This window comes from Myodes glareolus, chromosome 15 (assembly GCF_982192425.1).
Source record: "Myodes glareolus chromosome 15, mMyoGla1.1, whole genome shotgun sequence".
Classification (NCBI taxonomy): Eukaryota; Metazoa; Chordata; class Mammalia; order Rodentia; family Cricetidae; genus Myodes; species Myodes glareolus.
In genome coordinates this window covers 40440673-40459451 of record NC_142040.1, presented here as the reverse complement: position 1 = coordinate 40459451, position 18779 = coordinate 40440673, and the positions used below count along the sequence as shown (strand labels likewise).

General features: G+C 49.1%; 1 protein-coding gene across 1 annotated transcript in view; it reads left to right on the top strand.

Moving 5' to 3' along the window:
* The first annotated feature begins 1408 nt into the window (after positions 1-1408).
* Positions 1409-18779, top strand: part of Snx18 (sorting nexin 18) — a 31534-nt gene continuing 14163 nt past the window's right edge. The window contains exon 1 of the mRNA XM_048443042.3: positions 1409-3156. Within this exon, the coding sequence (XP_048298999.2) occupies positions 1563-3156 (1594 nt within the window). The 5' untranslated portion in view covers positions 1409-1562. The remainder of the gene's footprint in view (positions 3157-18779) is intronic.

Sequence of the window (18779 nt, the reverse complement as noted above, 5' to 3'; positions counted from 1 at the left end):
CTACCGTAACTAACTCTCAAATCTAAAGTTTACTACCAAGTGCTAGCGGAGGAATTCTACTGTGTTTTGTCCAGTAGATTTGTTATCGCACATGAACATCTCTTGATTACTATGTAATGTAAGCTATCTAGTTAGTGTTGGCTTCGTGTTTCTGATCATGCCAAATGATGACGTAGAATCCCAATGATTGCTCTCCATGAGAATCGTCATATCCAGAAAATACTGGATTTAGCTCCTGGGATTGAGTTAAGGTTTTTCAGTAGGAGGCAGCTTGGAATACCACAGTGCTGAGGATAATGGAATATTCTTCTGATCAGATTCATAGAAATGGGCATAGAACAGGCTGAAATTAATGACCTGTGACTGTAGAGCTCCATTTAGAGTTTTCTTCAAAGGGTTAGGTTAAGACTCTGTAAGGAGAGTATGAGAAAGTAAGCCTTGGGAAAAGTAAATATTGAAGGAAAAGATATGAAACAGGGCAACTATAGGAGATTGGGGTTGATAAAATCTCAGGAAGGGAGCTTTGATCGACTTACTATAAAGGTATTGAGAAAAGGAGTGGTCAATGACCTTGGAGGAAATGTAAAGGTGTGAACACAGGCAGCTTCTTTATAGTCTATCACACCTGTAACTGCAATTTTAGGAACCTTATTCTCCTTAGGAAAGGGACCAGAAATTGTACTTCCCCAGGTAGCAATAACTACTTAACCGTGCTCAGTCCTTCACTTGTAAGATAAGGACGGCGTTATCACTGAATCCACACAACCCTGGGAGGTTGTGCAAGGCAAGTGCCTCGCTCAAGGCCATACAGGTAGTCAAGTGTCAGACCTGCAGCCTGGCTCTGAAGCTGGGCTCTCACGAGTGCTAGCTCTCTGCACACTTTTCAGCTCTTCTTTCCCTACACCACCCTTGTCTCTGGTCAAACTAGGATCCTCCCGTCTGGAAGAAAAGGAGCTGTTCCTGCAGTGAACCCACCCCTGGCAAGGACATCTTAATCATTGCAAAAGCTAATCTTCAGGACAGAAGCCTTTCTTACTGACCTGGAGTTAAGTCATTTCAGGATCATTCACTCCGAACAGTCAGAGGGGGAACGGCTATCGCGGACACAACTACTCGCTTTCTAAGAAAGCGAGTTTTTTTTCACTTAAAAATCGAAACAATTTCAAATAATTCACTTCTGAAAAAGAAAACAAAACAAACCCACCCGCCGCGTGGTCACCCAAGCGCGCACTTTTTCATACCCGCCACGAGGGGGCAGCGGCGGCCGCTGAGTCGGCGCCGGCGCGGCTGCTCGGCTATCGCTTGCTCTTGTCTGGCTCTCGGCTCTCGGCAATGGATTCGCGCCGCTGGAGACGTGGGAGGCGCGGGCCCCGCCCCCAGCCGGCGGCGGCGGCCCTGAGCAGCAGTGCTGGCTGCGAGCAGAGCGGATCTGCACGGAGGGCGCGAGCGGAGCGGGGAGCGGACCGTGCACTGTCCTAGAGCTCCCCTCGGCACCCAGGGGCGCGGGTACTGACCGCGGGGCCCTCGGGCCGGCCCGGGCTCGGGGCTCCGGGCTCGGGACCATGGCGCTGCGCGCCCGGGCACTCTATGATTTCAGGTCCGAGAACCCCGGGGAGATTTCGCTGCGGGAGCACGAGGTGTTGAGCCTGTGCAGCGAGCAGGACATCGAGGGCTGGCTCGAAGGGATCAACAGCCGCGGCGATCGCGGCCTCTTCCCGGCCTCGTACGTGCAAGTGATCCGAGCACCCGAGCCCGGCCCTCCGGCCGACGGCGGCCCCGGAGTCCCGGCCCGCTACGCCAACGTGCCGCCCGGTGGCTTTGAACCTCTGCCCGCCGCGCCACCCGCCGCCTTCCAGCCGCTGCTGCAGTCGCAGGCGCCGCCGGGGTCCTTCCAGCCGTCGGGCGCCGGCTTCCCCTACGGCGGGGGCGCCCTGCAGCCGTCGCCGCAGCAGCTGTACGGCGGCTACCAGGCCAGCCAGGGCAGCGACGATGATTGGGACGACGAGTGGGACGATAGCTCCACGGTGGCCGATGAGCCGGGCGCTCTGGGCAGCGGCGCGTACCCCGATCTCGACGGCTCGTCCTCGGCTGGAGGCGGCGCGGCTGGTCGCTACCGCCTGTCCACACGCTCCGACCTGTCGCTGGGCTCCCGCGGCGGCTCGGCGCCTCCACAGCATCAAGCGTCTGGAGCCAAGAGCTCGGCCACGGTGAGCCGCAACCTCAATCGCTTCTCCACCTTCGTCAAGTCGGGCGGGGAGGCCTTCGTGCTGGGCGAGGCATCGGGCTTCGTGAAGGATGGGGACAAGCTGTGCGTGGTGCTGGGGCCCTATGGCCCCGAGTGGCAGGAGAACCCGTACCCTTTTCAGTGCACCATCGACGACCCCACCAAGCAGACCAAGTTCAAGGGCATGAAGAGCTACATCTCTTACAAGCTGGTGCCCACGCACACCCAGGTGCCAGTGCACAGGCGCTATAAGCACTTCGACTGGCTGTATGCGCGCCTGGCCGAGAAGTTCCCGGTCATCTCGGTGCCCCACCTGCCTGAGAAGCAGGCCACCGGGCGCTTCGAGGAGGACTTCATCTCCAAGCGCAGGAAGGGCCTGATCTGGTGGATGAATCACATGGCCAGCCACCCGGTGCTGGCACAGTGCGACGTCTTCCAGCATTTCCTGACTTGCCCCAGCAGCACGGACGAGAAGGCCTGGAAACAGGGTAAGCGAAAGGCTGAGAAGGATGAGATGGTGGGCGCCAACTTCTTCCTCACTCTGAGCACACCCCCTGCTGCCGCCCTGGACCTGCAGGAGGTGGAGAGCAAGATCGATGGCTTCAAGTGCTTCACCAAGAAGATGGACGACAGCGCCTTGCAGCTCAACCACACTGCCAATGAGTTTGCGCGCAAGCAAGTGACTGGCTTCAAGAAGGAGTATCAGAAGGTGGGCCAGTCCTTCCGAGGCCTCAGCCAAGCCTTTGAGCTGGACCAGCAGGCCTTCTCGGTGGGTCTGAACCAGGCCATCGCCTTCACCGGGGATGCCTACGACGCCATCGGCGAACTCTTTGCTGAGCAGCCCAGGCAGGACCTGGACCCTGTCATGGACCTGTTAGCACTGTATCAGGGGCACCTGGCCAACTTCCCAGACATCATCCATGTTCAGAAAGGTAAAACCTGGCCTGTAGAGCAGGTGGGGTGGGATGTTTTGTTCAGGCTGAGCGCAGTGACTTTGATAGGCGCATCACTGTCTGGTTTCAGGTTCCGGTTCATTCTCCTTGTCTGGGGACCCTTAGGGCTGTGGACTGTTGGGACTTTGCTTAGAGAGTTTTCGGTGGATTGCTAGATTGCTCCTTCTAGGCAGAGAAGCCACTCAATGTAGTTGTCATTTGAGAGTTTGAGTAGGCAGGGAATCAGTTGCTCTGACCTATAATCTTGTGGACTGGGGCGGAATTAGCAGGGGACCTAAACCAGGCCAGGCATCCTTTTGAACCCTGCTGTGCTGGCGGAGATAGGAGAACAATAGATGCCTCCCAATAAAGGTAAGTCATGCTCTCTCCTGGGTTCCTGCTGTGTGGCAGGGGAGTTTGGCCAACCCTGTTCTCAAAGCTGGTGTGGCACAGGAACTTCCTGCGTCAACTTCTTGTGACATGCCCTGAAAGGCTCTCTACCTTCAGGAACCCAGCTCTCCTGACTCTGGGTTTGGAATTCATCAACCAGCTGACGTTTGGGCTGTTCTTCAGGAGTAGCACAGGGAAACTCGTTGAGAGGAAATCGGAATAGCGTGCCTGAGAGCAGCAAATCAGCCGTCCTGGTGTCAAAGTGTGCTTTTCGAAGCTGGTGGTGTTGCTGGCTTTTGTGAAAACACTGAGACTTTGCAATTTTTTTTTTTTTAAACTGCAGCAGTCTTGCCTTCCTGACCTGAGGTTCCTCACTAGCCGGCCGTCCCATATAATGGCTCTATTGATTGGGAGAGATGGGGAGGTGTTGCTCTTAGGAATGCGGCCTTGCCTCTGGAGGTTCAGAGTGGGGGAGGTGGAGGCAGGCAGTCACCTCCTGTAGCATCCTGGGCTGGTGGAAGGCTGCCTGGATTGGCAGGTTTGGCCTTGGGTGGGGGTAACCCGTTTACTTCCCTGTGGGGCGGGGGGGGGGCACACGACACGACAGAGAGTCTGTGAACATCCCTGATATTTAACTTGTTCTTGGGTTCAGCAGAGTTCTTTCTTATTCTCTTAATGGTTCGCTGGAAGGAAACAGAACAAATCTCTTCCTCAGACATTTGGGGACATCAGCCATCTCCTTCCTTCCACACTTTTCTTTCCCCTTCCCAGTGTGACCAAGGCTCTGACTCTTAATAGGGTGGGGGGATGGGGACGTTCAGAGTTCTGAGTCCCTTCTTGCTGCTGCTGAACACAGCGCTGTACTAGTTTCCTAACCGAATAGCAACTTTCTTGACAATTAGCGATTCATAAACACAGTTCAGATTGAACTAGCTCTTCGAGCAATAATATTCTTGCTGGCCTGTGCTGAACCCACATCTGCACTCTTTATTTTTTTTCTTTTAAAGTTGTTAGGAATCCTTCCCTTCTGGGCTGGTGCTGGTGAAACTGACATTTCGAGTCTCCAGTGCAGCACCTTCCCCTTTAAGTTCCGTTGTGTGACTTCAGTCGGTCACACGCCGGCTGCCTATTGCTGAATTTCTGTGACTCTGTACAGAATGTTGACAGGAATTGAAGTAGAGCAGAACGGCATACAGACACCTCGGGGGCGGGCAGGTGTCTGCTCCTCCTCTGTGTGGGTTCATTCACTGGTTCTACTGTGGTTCAGGCCTTTGGGTGCCCTGCTGTGGAAACTGTGTATCAGAAAAGCTGTGTTTGTCTTTAGGACTGCTTGAACATGCAGTTAGTCTAGCTGTCTAGTCAGCCATTGGGCTTTTTTCTCTCTCTCAACCATAAAACATGAATTGTCTCCTGTTGTTTGAGACCTGGAAATCCTTTCAAAACTGAAGTCGTTTTATGTGGTTTAGTCAGTTCTAGAGAGTGAACGTCTGTGGGCATTACTTCAGGAACACCGTTGATGGTAAAGTGTTTTCTGCTGTTGCCTTGGTGTGTCGTGCACCGGGAGCTAGAGTCTCCACGTGACCTGTCTTTAGAGTGTTGACACTTACAACTGTAGCGCACCCAGTGCCCTATGTAGGGCTGACATTTGCTTACAACCAGTAAGGATGCTACTATTAGAAGTAAGGATGAGATTAAAATCCTACCCCCCAGCGGAGGAAGCTTTCTGAGCATGCTTAGGGACTTGGTGATGTAAAGATCAGCTGACCTTTCCTCTCTTTCCACTGTGTAGTTGCTGTTGAATGGCTCTTCCTTTTTTTAGTCAGAGCCCTTGGGAGCCTGTTTACTGCCTGAGTTTTGTTTTGTTTTTTGTTTCTTTTTTTTTTTTTCATCTAAGGTCTCAAAGTATAATCACATCAGAGGGCTCCGTTGACTTTTGAAAATAGCAGCTGCAAAATGGAACAAACGAGAAAAACTCAAGCAGCTTCCCGGCCTTTTGCTGTAGGTGACCCAAAGTCTCTGTCTCAGTGTAGGAAGAAATTTTATAATTAAGACATTTAACAACGGTCTCATCTCCGCTGCGCTCACTATTTAAAGGGGAGGTGGTTTTTCATTGCTTTGACATTTTACATGCATGGTAAATGAAGTCTAATGAAAGCTTCAGTTCCTTATTCAAATGGTCGTAAGTAACAGGTGCTTAAATGAGTTGTGACCAGAAGGCTGGGCACCAGACCCAGGCACGTCCATCATAGTTCAGAGTTTCAACAGTTCTGCCTCAGTTGGCTGTGACTTCAGCAACTCCCTTCCGAAGAGCCCGGAAAATTAGTTACCTTTCAGTGTGTTTTCCTGGTCATTTTCGTTTGGTTATTTTGTGGCAAGGCTTGCTTCTCTGGTAAGCTTAATTGATGAACCGCTGGAGGGAAACAGGTCCTGCTGGATCCCTGCTGCCGGCTCCCCTCACTCACCCAGTGTGCATGATTTACTACTGGCCGCCATGTCTCAGAACCACACTGGCCTCCTTTGGGAATCTGAACCGTCCTAGTGGGGACCCCCACGACAGAATAACTGTGGGTGCTCTTAGCTCTGGTGGGCTGGCTTTTGCTCAGACTACTAAAGGTTTTAGTTTAGTACTGTGAGCAGGAATGAAGAGAACCATATGGCTCCATCAGCTAAAAGATAATTCTAGAGTTGTGTTTTTAAATCAACTAATGGACTCTTGGATAAATAGACCTACTTAGTTTAATGGAGTGGAGTGGAGGGTGAGGGGGTTGCTGCAGGGATGGAAATTTCGAATGTGCTCAGATTGCAGCCACACTTGGCTTGACTTACCAGGAGCCCCTTCGGCTCTCCAGACCTCTGCAGGCCTGTCACTGACCTGGAGACCCTGAGGCTCTGATTTTGTTCCCCTTGGTGGGAGCATTTTATCTTCCCTGTTTATCATTCTTGCCTGCAGTGTGTTTTGAGGATGCCGAAGCCCCAGGGGCTCTGCAGCAGTCTGTGGGAGAGTATTGTGGGGTTCACAGCATATTTAGTGTGGTTTCCAAAGATATGGTTAGTTTCTCTGATGTAATAAAGCCACTTCTGGTTGGCTGCAACCCATGGTTTAATGTTTGTCATTTATCTCTTGAGGATCACAGCAGGAAGGACCATGACAGCAAAGTGATGGGACCCCTTGCTTTCCTCTTTGCTTGTAAAAATGGACCAGAGGAGGGAGGGGGCCACATAGGGCAGTTTCTTTATTCCAAAGAAAAGGCCTCAAACCTCATTACACACTGAACGATGACTCATTTGGGGGAGAATCTTAGGAGCAGGGTCTCTGAAGCTGCAGCCTACTAGACAGCGCTGTTCAGTGGAACTTTCAACCGTGACAGAAGCACCTGTTGGTGAAACCTCACTTGTGGTCTGCAAAGGGCTGGGTAAACACAGTCCCATCTTCGTACTCTTCCCTTGATGCTGAAACTCTCTTTGCTCGCTGAGTGGTCCAGATGGTACTGCCTTTTCAACAACAACAACAACAACAAATAGTCCCAGGACCTGAGTGAGGCATGGTGGCCAGGAGCTGGCCTGGGAGTCGTCCTGGCTAGAATTTCTCTATTGTGCCGCCTTTCACCGCCCTGAGGAGGGCTGGTCTTGTGTCCCTCAGACATTAATTAAAGATAGCCCGAGCCCCAGCAGGGCAGACAAGGTGAGGCCTTGCTGTCCCGGCTTCATTCAGTGTGCCCTGTTCTCCTGTCCTAAAAATAGCTGGAAGAAGGTGGTGCCAGGAACAAAGAGAAAGCTCTAAGGAGGCGGCGGTTTGCGGGCCCATCCGTTTGAAACCCCTGGGCCAGAGATGGAGGCCAGTCGTTCTTTTTGTTTTAACTCAGAGCAGTTTTCCCGCTCCTACCTCCACCTCAGCATTGACTTCATTTCTAGATGTAGTGTTTGGCCCCGTTTGCACTTTTCTCAGTGGCTCTAAGGTAGAGGAGTCAGGTCCTTGATTAAAGCTTAAACGTGATTGGTCCGTGACTGTCCTGCTCAGGTGCTTTTCCCTCCTCCCTGCCAGTGGTTTCTAGACTGAGCTCTGCAGTCCTCTCTGCCCCACTGAAAGACCTAGACTGTCTGCAGCAAATGAGAGGAGGCAGGGGACTTGCATTCCTTCCTAGTTCCACCAAGGACTTATCACGCACTATCCCCCCCTCCATCTTCATTGGCCTTCCCTTCTCCTTGGGAAGTGACACCCTGTTTGATCACCGTAGGGTTTCCAAGCACGAGAAATTCTGTGATTCACCAGGAAACAGGAGACTTCCCTTAAACTTTGGTTCCTTTTTGGCACCTCCATAAAAATCTGCTGTGTTATTATCTAATATTTTTAAACCAGGGTTTAGTATTAAATTGGATTGCATCATCTCTGACGCCCATGATACGTGATTATCACCAATAAACTGGTCTGGTAACTGTGCTGTGTTTAGTGAGATTGTATCCAGAAGACAGACGGAACCATCCGGCAGTGGTGTTAGGCAGCACAGACTGGGGCGCAGACAGCACTCTTGATCCTCAGTGAGTTCTGGACCAGTGATAAAGGGTGGACACCCTGCACTGGCACTGTGTGGTGAGCCAGGTTGCTGAGGGCCTGCAGGATAATGGGAAAGGGGGCGTGCTCTTAGTGTACCCATGGCACAAGGGAAGTCCTGTGTGCAGCTTCAGGGCTGTGGCCCGGTGCCCATCTGTGGACCAGTGTGGAGTCTGCTGGGCTGGTACGCAGCCCAGTGGGAGTAACCCTGAACGACTGGAACCTCCATAATCTTCAGGGCAAAGTGGAAGCCTTTCCTCAAGGTCACCCCAGGATTAGATTCTATGGTGCTTAGTAGCTACTTACTAAATATTTGGCTTTGAGATCAGGAAAGTACTTTTAAAATGGGAATCAATCTCCATTGAAACACAGTTCTAGAGAGTATAACATCCCCCCTGCAGCCTGTAACCACCAGAATTGCAGACACCGGCACAAAAGCTAGAGGACTCATTAGTACAGCCCTAGGGTGTTCTGTTTTCATCAAGTTACCCCGTATTGAGTACCAGAAGTCATTACTGGCATCAGAGGGGTAGGTGGAGACGTTGCCTGGAGTGATTAGTATATTGCTCACATTATATAGTTTATGTAAATTTTCTCTTGTCAGCCCTCTTCCTCCCACACCAAATGAATTTTGTGCCGGGACAGGTTGCTTCAGCCCCACATCTGTAAAGGTGAAGTTCGGACTTCCCTAGATACTACTTTGTTTAGATGATTTTTAGTTTGTTAAATAGCAGTAGTGTTTCATATTGAAAGTAAAACAGCTCAAGAATGCTGTAGACATTTAGACATTGTTTCAGGCTGACCTCAGGAGTATTTGTCTGTCCACGTGACTGCAGGCTGGGAGCTTGAAAATCCTTTATCAGCTGACGAAGTTGAAAACATTTAGTTCAGATTGGTTCAGATCGGTAAGCATGTATCCCTGGTTTAACTCATCAGGTGTTTCTAGAAGGGAGGTACCTGGTCTCCTGGCCACCTGTGGGGGCGCCCCGAGTTCTGAAGCTGCCTGTGGTGAACATCTGGTACCAATTCTAGGACCTAATGAGGGGTGTAATGAATGGGGCTGCAAAAGTGATTGGTTGGAATGCTGGCTTTTTCTTGCCTGCAAAGTGAACTTTATTTTGAACTCTTAAACACAGCCTCCTTTCCCAAAATGAAGGAAAATCAAGTTTCCTTTTCTTGTTGTAACCCAAATACCACTCAAAAACAGCTTAAGGAAGAATGGGTTTGCTTTGACTTGGGTTTGCAAGTGGCATGCCCATCCTGGGAGGGAAGGCGTCAGAGCAGGTGGCTCCCTGGTGGCTGGAGTGTGCAGGGGGGACCCCTCTTCTGCTTCTGCTCCCGAGATTCCTCCCTCTTCCTCTCTTCCAGTCTTTGGGTGGTCCTCAGTTTATCTTCCTTATTAGCTCCGCACAGACATTCCCAAAGGTGTGTGTCACGAAAGCCCTTAATCCACTCAAACTGACAATCAAAATTCCCCATCACGGTATGTAATCTGATTGAACGTCAGTGTCATTTCTACCCTTTTTCTGAGAACTTTGACACTCATGATGTGATCTGATTTTCCCCTATGCATCATTTAGTGGGTTGGGTGACAGTATTTGGGAGAAAGGCAACCCTCTAAAAAATAATCTCGATTTTTATTGCATAAATATTTAAGTAGACACCATAGCCTAAGCACTGCCAACATTACATCAGTGACCCAAATGATTACCACCCTGTGTAGCTCACAGTCTAGCGGGGTGGAGACACAGTGAAAGATAAACACAGCGAACCATAATGCACAACAGATATGTATGATACATGTTCAGAAGTGGAGCCGGGAACGGGGTGGAGCGCAGAGTTGTGTGGGCAGGGTAGAGCCCACTGGGAAGGTGGAATTGAGTAGCATTGTGGAGGGTGGGAGGCTATTAGAGCAGGTATTGCAGTAGAGGCTGCTCCGGCAGAGGGGTTATCTGTAACAAAGCCCCAGGTGACTGGATGGATCAGGAAGGTGGAAGAACAGCCAGGAGGTCAACTGTTGGGTCTAAGGCCATCCTAGTAAGAGAGGTCATCCCAGAAGAGCAGAACAGTCAGGTCAGGCTTTGTAGGTCATTGTCAGGACATGTATTAAAAGTTCAAGCCAGGGGCTGGAGAGATGGCTCAGTGGTCAAGAGCACTTACTGCTCTCCCAGGTCAATTCCCAGCACCCACATGGCAGCTAACAGCTGTCTATAACTCCAAGATCTGACACCCTCACATAGACATACATTAGCGGGCAAAACGCTAATACAAATAAAATAAGAATAGGTTATTTAAAAAAAGTTCAAGTGAGATGAAAGCTGTTGCAGGAATTTGAGTAAAGGAATGACATTGTGGACATTTCCCAGTTGCACAGAGAAAAAGAATGGCTCAGAGGTCTGAGTAGGTACAAACAAGAAAAGAGTAGGAGTTGGTGGTGGTCTAGACAAGAGAGAGGCAGTAGAGGTGATCAGGAGGGGTCCCAGCCCTAGGCAAGATCTGTGTTGAAGATACAGTCCTCAGGTTTGGGGCCTGACCAAAAAGATGGGACTTTTTAAGCCTGGTAGATACACTGGGATCTGCGTCTTTCCCCATCACAAGCACAGGCAGCCAAACCCCTGACCTGGACCTTGTGCTTAGAGCCTTCCTGTCCTGAACAGTCATCCTGTGCAGGGTTTGGTTGTTGGCTGGTGTTGGCTGTCTCCCTTCTGTGTATTATACAGCTCCACACACGTATGTATTTATGGTTGGTGCTTAATACATGTTTGTGGCGTTAATGAAGCAGGCACTCATTAATGAACCACTTGGCTGACTTTGAGAGACGTCTTATGTGACTTACTAGATGTTTTTGTTTTTTCATTTAAAAGTACAGAATCAAAGGATAGAACCTGTGTGAACTTTATGGATGAAGTCATTAATATGTGAGTGGTTTTAAATTCTTAGATTTATGTGGCTATGATGTGACTTTCCAAAATTCCCTGGAGGGAGGAAAATGAATATGTTCCTCATGGTATTTCTTTGTCTGGACTGTGGTGTTTGAACGTGTAGAGATAAAGTTCATAAACACACACTTCCCCTTTGGTCAGTTTTAGTAGTAGTAGTACCTTTTTGGGTTCTTTCTGTTGTATTTGGAGCCCAAGGACCCAAGTATGTGCATTGACATTGTCGATGGACTTGGCTTCCTGGAGCTCGGATGCTGACTGCGTGTTCCCTCGTGGAAGCTGTAGTTCTGTGGGGTGGCATGTGTGTACAGAGGATCCAGACGAAGGACAATTTCACCTCAGAATACGTGTGTGAGAGTCTAGACGATGGAGAGGGTTGTCAGTTTGCATTTGAGACCAGGGTGGAGGGTATTTAGTTTCTGCTTCGAAAGGTTCTTTTGGAAGAACATGGATGGAAAGTACCTGCTCGGTCTCAGATATGATTTAGGACAGGTGTGATAAACACATTATAGCCAACACGCTGGTTCCAGCACAGAAGTCCATGATGACGTCTGAATAGCTGTGATTACCATGTGACACACACAGGCATGGCCTACACTGATGGTATTTGTAATTGCACAGTTTCATTCTAAGATGAGTTTGGAAAGCAATTGTAAATTTCCAAGCCCAAGCAGGGAGGGAACTTCCCAGACCAGAGGAACTGTATGTGCAAAAATCAGTCCTGGCTGCCTCTCAGAATCAGCCCAGCCACCCTCCCCCATCTGTTGAACCTGGATGTCAAATGCATACAGTTTAGACAGTAGTGGTCTTTTAAAAAGTACTTATGATATGCTTCTGGGTTTACAGCTATTGTTGTGGGTGGTGGAGGGAGTGTTATAGAAGGGGGTTATTAATGTGGCCAAGTTAGCGCTTCCGGTGGACACGGTGGACACGTGTGATATGTGGGAAGCTTTTGAAATAATTGAGGCAAGACATGGTAAAATCCCAAATAGATGCAGTATCACGGAATGGAGAAAGAGACAGGCACTTCCCTCGCAGAAGTGGAGAAAGGAGACAAAATGACTGTAGATCACAAACTGTGGAGCCAACAGCATAAGTCTTGGAAGATAGCTGTAAGCAGAGGTCTACAAGCCACAGCTCATGGGTCAGGTGTACCAAGGTGCTGTTTATAGCACTTGAGCTAAGGATGGCTTTTATGTTCTTAGTGGTTCTGTACGTGCCTGCATAATAACCCCAGTTTTGCTTGGTGATCTGCAAAGCCTAAAATATTTACTGTCTAGCCTTCAAAGAAAATGTTTGCTGAGCCTCTTGTTCAAGGACAAGCAGGCTAGTGGGATGGAGGTACACGTGGCGGTTGCTGCTCTTTATGGAGTTTGCTGTGTGGCTTCGCTATTCAGGCATACTGGTACATTACATCATAGTTCTTTAAACAAGTGCTTCACGTCTGCCTCTTATGGGGTCAGTGTTTAATGTTTTTGGGCATTGGTATTATCTCCTGTATTAATTTCCCAGGACTGCTTTCACAGGTCGTCGTAATCCGGGTGACTTAAACCACAGCAGTGTGCTCCGTCACAGTTCCACAGACCGACCGTCTGAAATGAAGGTGTTGGCAGAACCATTGCTCTTCCATGCTGTGAGATAGTGCCCTTGTACACTGTAAAGATTTGTCATTTGTGTAGTAGTTTAATAAAATGCCGATTGGCCAGTGGCCAGATAGGAAGTATAGGCAGGGCAACCAAACAGAGAATGCTGGGAAGAGGAAAGGCAGAGACTTAGTCACCACCCAGACAAAGAGGAAGGAAGATGAAAATACTGTACTGAGAAAAGGTACAAAGCCACGTGACTAAACATAGGTAAGAATTACAGGTTAATTTAAGTTGTAAGAGTTAGTTAATAATAAGCCAGAGCTAATAGGCCAACCAGTTTATAGTTAATATAAGCCTCTGTGTGTTTCTTTGTGACTGAATGGCTGTGGGACCAGGCAGGACAGATAGTTCCGTCTACACTTCCATAGAGATCTCTCCCATTCCTAGTTGCTGGCCTGCCTCAGAGTACCTTGGCTACAGGTGGTCAGTCAGTACCCATTGTGGCATGGCATTATCCCTGTGTGTAACTGGGTGACTCTGCTCCCTTCTTTCTTGCCTGCTCTGCCCAGTGTGGCCTTACATCTGACACCGCCTCACTAATGACATGTATGTGCAAAGACTGTTTCCCAGTGGATAAGGATCGGGGCGATGCTCTTCAATCCAGTGTAGGTAGTTAACTTCCCCTAAGAGGGTATCATCTCCCGATGGTGATCCTCACAACTGATGGTGATCCTCACAACTGAGGCTGAGAAGCTGGGCGTGTCCTAGGTCCTGCAGCTGACAAGCCAAGGCAGCATTTGAATTCATCTTTTATCTGGAGACTGGTGTGCTTCGCTACAAGAATACTTGCTAGGAAAGAGTCTGTTGACAGTTAGCATCTGGGAAAGGTTTTCAGCTAAACAGTGACATCTTGATCATTTTCAAATTAGCTAGCATATTTTGAAGGCTTTTTACCATGTACTAGGCACGGCACTTTCATATACTTATATACGCCGTATCTGGTTAAACCTCATGGGAGCTTCTGAGGTAGCCACCCCTCTGTTTTTACCGCTTTATAGGTGGGGACTGAGCTGTGGAAGTCGAAGCCTGAGGTTTCCGCATCCTCCCTGGTGTTGATTGCAGGCCCCACTTTGGAAACCTCTGCCAACATATTCAGAGACTGGGCTGTGGAGTAGGACACTGGCTGCGGCTTTGGAAAGGAGCGGCTGAACTTGAGACGCCTGCTAGCTAGCATGGCAGCACTTGGCACGGCGCTGGGTGTCTGGAGGGGCTTAGTGTTACTCCTGGGTGTTATGTTTGGGTGAGGCCTCTAATAGAAATATACATTGGCGAGGAGGGGCGTGGTAAGCAGACGGGAGCGGGGCTGAAAGGAATTGGAGGAAATCCTGCGCTCCAGGCCTCTGTCTTTTGTTTTGCTTTGTGTCTTTAGGCAGGTCCCCATCTCCCCATCTGAAACCCAGATTGCCCTGAATTTATGTACACCTTCCTGCCTCAGCTTAAGTGTCGCACCACACCACTGTGGCCCCCTTCATTGTTTTAATGAAAGGAAAAGCTTAAGTTTCTTCTGATCTACAAAGGTAAAGGGAGGCACTGGCTAAAATAAATCAGTCGAGATATAATACGCCTCCTCTTGAAGCCTGGCAGCATAACTGATACCAGCTCTTGACAAGGGGCTTCAGAGTGGGGGTCGGGGAGTGCCTTTACATCCCAGAGAACTCAATCCCTGTTCTACACAGTAGGACACTCTTAACCAATCTAGATAACAACCTGGCCCATCTTGGTCTTCTTCTTTCACTTCAAGACCTGTGTTTTGAGTATGTCTTTAAACTCGGTATTTTCTAGTTCTTGTGTTTTGTCTCTGGTTGGTTGGTTGTTCTCTGCTCCTACCCAAGGAAGTTCCAACATGCCAGAGTAAAGAATAAAGCCAATAGATTCCTGATCCCTCCCAGCACAGGGAAGCAGGGAAGCCACGGGGATGAGGGGGTTTCTGTTTAAGATGGCCTTGTAAGAGCTGCCCCTAAAACTTGGTGCTCATGGGGTGGTGTGCAGCGGCCCTCACAGCGTGGGTGCAGTGAAAGAAATGTGAGAAGGCCTGAGGTGCCTTCCTTGCATGATTGGATCCATTTCAGGAAAAATACTAGACAGCAAAAAATACAAACTCTGGAACTATTTTTGTGGCCTCAGGTTAATGCAGCCCTCTTGGACGACTTCACAGCCCAGCCTCCTGGAAGGCCTTGGCTCCGAGCTCTCAGCACCCAGCCCCCTGGTGGCCCCTGTCAAGCTCTGGTGCTGCTTGGCACTAAACCGGGCCTGGTCCTGCCCCGTGGGTGGGTCTTCTCTGTTTAGCAGCCTGTGTAGGTTTGATTTTAGCCCAAGTCTCCATTTTATCTTCCCAGAACAAAAGAAACCAAGATTTTATTCCAATTATAAGTACTTTCCAGGTCCCCTCCTCTCCGACTCCTGGGGTTGGTTGTGAAGGGTCTAAACGCAGCAAGTCCTGGCAGCTTGTTGACCCTGCTTAGTGGAATTTTATGGCCAGAAAATATTTAAGAAAAGAAATAATACTTGCTTTGTCTTTCTTTTATGCACAGATTTTAGAGTCTTTGTGTATTTTGTGAGGTAGAGGCTACTCAGCACTTCCCCTCACTCCACTCTTCTGAAGTCCAGGTATATGGTGCTTACCAAATGTCTTGGATCTACTTTTGTCGCCCAGATTTTAAATCCACCCTTGGTCCTGGAGATCAAGCTCAGGGCTTTGCTTGCTGAGTGTGGTGGCTCCCCATTGAGCTAAGCGCCACCCAGGTTTAGTATTTCTTGGGAGCTGGAGCATCATAAGAACCTTTATGAGATTCCAGCCACGAACATTGTGTTTGTAGCAAATAAGCTGCAAGAGATCCATGATTTTCAGCCTTCATTTGGGGAACAAGGCAAACTGAACGTCCGTTTAGTGGGTGTAGATAACCTTGATGCTCTGGTCCATACTGGCTCGTCCATCCACTGGTGGACCTTAGGTGACTGAATAAAGCTATCCTAGCTGGCTCCTCAGGGTATAGCAAAGGCTTTTTACCAAGAACAGGCAACTTACTTGTAGGACCAAACTTGTAGGACCAAAATGAGCTTAGAAAATGGATTCTTCTATTTATTTATTTATTTGAGACAGGGTTAGCTTTGGAGGCTGTCCTGGAACTAGCGCTTGGAGGCCACACTGGCCTCCTCGAACTCACAGAGATCGCCTGCCTCTGCCTCTGAAGTGCTAGGATTAAAGACATGCGCCGCCACCACTTGATTGAGAACGGATTCTTTAAAGGATTCTTTTTTCTGTTGTTCCCCCATTAACAAGCAGCCAGGGTTTTTTTTTTTTCTTTCTGCTGCTTATTCTTCTGTCTCAGCGCTCTTAAAATAGCTCCAGACGTCTTGTCATTTAGTGCAGTTGTGAGCTGAAAGGGAACCCAAATGAATTTACCTTGGAAGTTTGGTAGTACTTTAGTGGCATTTAAGCCCTTCAATAACATTGTTGGGGGCCGGGCTTAGTAATCCTGGAACCTTGAGAGGCTGAGTTTAGGGGGTTGTGAGTTCAAGTCTACCTAGCAGACTGTGGTCTCCAACACAGAAACAGATAACGTACTCAGAACCTACTAGGACTTGAATGGACGGAATTCTTGAGGCCCCTTGGGGCTGCTCCAGCATGAGATGTGAGTCCCCACGGGGCCCTTCCAGCTCACTGCCCAGGTTCCTGTAGCCGGCTGTCGTCAGCACTGTCATCCAGTTCCTAAGGCTCTGCCTTACAACCTTTGAAAATTGGGTGCTCTTTACTTCCTGTGGGGGTTGAGGAGAAGAAAAGCATGCAACCTGCAGAGGGGGTAGCCCAGAACAGGTACCCTTGATGCCCTGCACGACTGTCACCATCCCAGTGACCATCCCTCCTCTGTTAGCTGGTGTTGGCCTTTGTTTTGGAAGCCTTTGTACTTGAGGGACAAGTATGTAAATACAGGAGCAGAGGGGAAAGTGTACCACCAAGTGGGTGGAGACCCAAAGGGAGGAAGGAAAGGGGTGGGAAAGGTTGCTGGAGAGGAGGAGGCTGCAAGAGTGTGGGGATCAGTAGGGAGGATAAGGAAGTAGGTCACCTTGACGAAATTAGCATTTTCTTTCAACTTTGGTTGCACAAGGGAATGAAAATAAACTGGCCACCCGGGCCGACTGCTGGTCCCTGTGCCCCTTCCTGCTTTGCCCCTTACACCAAGGCCTCTATTTTCCAAGAAAGTCCATAGGAAAAGCTACTTTATGTTTTTGGCACATTCATGATTTCAAAATCAGATGACTTTTTTACCACCCCTCCCTTTCTTTCTTTGAAGGGAAAAAACATAGCCTTTGGATCTCTGTTGCTTAGTGACTAGGCCTTTTATGTAAGTGGATTTAGAAGGACAAAACCGACTGAGAAGACATTTGGATGAGGGTGGGAAGGCAGAGGGAGAATTGGGGTCGGGGCATAAAGAGGGAGCCCTGCACCAGCCCCAGCAACTTGTCAAACAGAGTCGGGGCACCTCCCGAGGCAGGATAGAGCCCGTGAAGCTGGGTTTTTCCTGTTTCTTTTGTGGGTCGGTTGGGGCCAGGAAAGTTGCCTGTCGCTGTGGAGTGGGGCACAGACACTTGTTGACTTAGTTCAGCTGGAGGCTGTGGTTGTCACTGTGGGTCTAGGACCCGCTGCAGAGATCCCATGGTCTCTCTGCAAAGGCAGTAACGTGGAAATGCTTGGTAAGCACTAGCTAACTGAGAAATAATTTAATGACATGGTACATCAGTAGTATGGTGCTCAGTCAAGTGGTGCTGGCTTTCTTGATCGTTATTCATTTATAAAATTTGAATCTAATGTAATGATATTAATGAACTTGTTAATAATTAAATCCTTTCATTTTGTATTCATTTCAAACATGAATAATATGCTCCTGATAAAGGCATGCATGCAAATTACAAGCAGAGACTTGGTTCTCTCTGGCTTTGCTCTTTTCCACCAGAGCGACTTTTAAGACTTTACAGTGTGCTTACCCTGATAACACACACACACACACACACACACACACACACACACACACACACACACACAGGGAGGGAGCAGGCAGAAGTGAATTGGGCCTTGGGTGTCTGTGGCCTGATTTTGGAGTTGGAAATGGATACAAAGTTTCTTCCAGAGGTGGGTCAATGGGAGTAGGTTTGAGAGTGAACCTTGCTGAAATTTGCAGTTATAGAGTCTGCATTGGAGTTCAGGAGATTAAAAAACATTGGTTTAGTTCCTCTTAACTCTCCGAATGTGGAAGGAGTCCTTTTGGTTTTCAAAACTATTTGGTCTGTGTAGCTCAGGCTGGTCTGGAATTCACGAAGTGCTCACGTGTCCATGAGCTCATGGTGGGCTTCCTGCTTCTGCTTCCAAGTTCATGCATGCCAACTTGAGACTCATAAGATGTGAATCTTATCTGTGGATGCCCGCAAAGCTGTTGGCAGCCTCCTGTAGACACCTGCCTAGTCTTAAAGTGGAAAGGGCCAGGCTGGCCCACAGGTGGGAATGGTGGCTTCTTTGAAACGCCCTGGGACATTTTGGACAAGTGACGGCCTCTTCTTTCATGGAAGATTTTAGAATTATACCATGAACTCTCTCAAGCTTCTTTCCGTCTCAGATACTAAGGGCACCTGGCACCAGCTGTGCCCTGCTCACCTGGGCTTGAGCCGCAGCTCAGCTTCCTCAGAGTCTGTCAGGCCTGGAGTGATAGGGTGGGGTCAGTCATATTTGTGTGGAAGTTCGGGCCTCAGGGCTCCTGTCGCTCCTTTAGAAATACAGTTTAGCCAAGTGAACTCTTGGTCCTATTGAGGGTTTCATATAATTTGCCAAACTAATTTAATAAGTCAACCATACGCACACCAGAACCATCCCTCTCAATATGTAAGCTTTTCAATATGTCATGTCATACCCTACCGCAGAGCTCACAGGAAGGAACCTGCCAGGGCTCTGGGACAGCCTGTGCTACTTCTGCCTTTGGGGGTTGTTGCCTAAGTGTTTGCCTCCCTCCAGGCCCCTTCCTGTGCTTAGAGTACAGGTCAGGAGCGGTTTCCTGTGGGTGACTCAGGAGACTGCACTGCTTTCCACCTCCTTCCAGTGAGAAGCAAGCG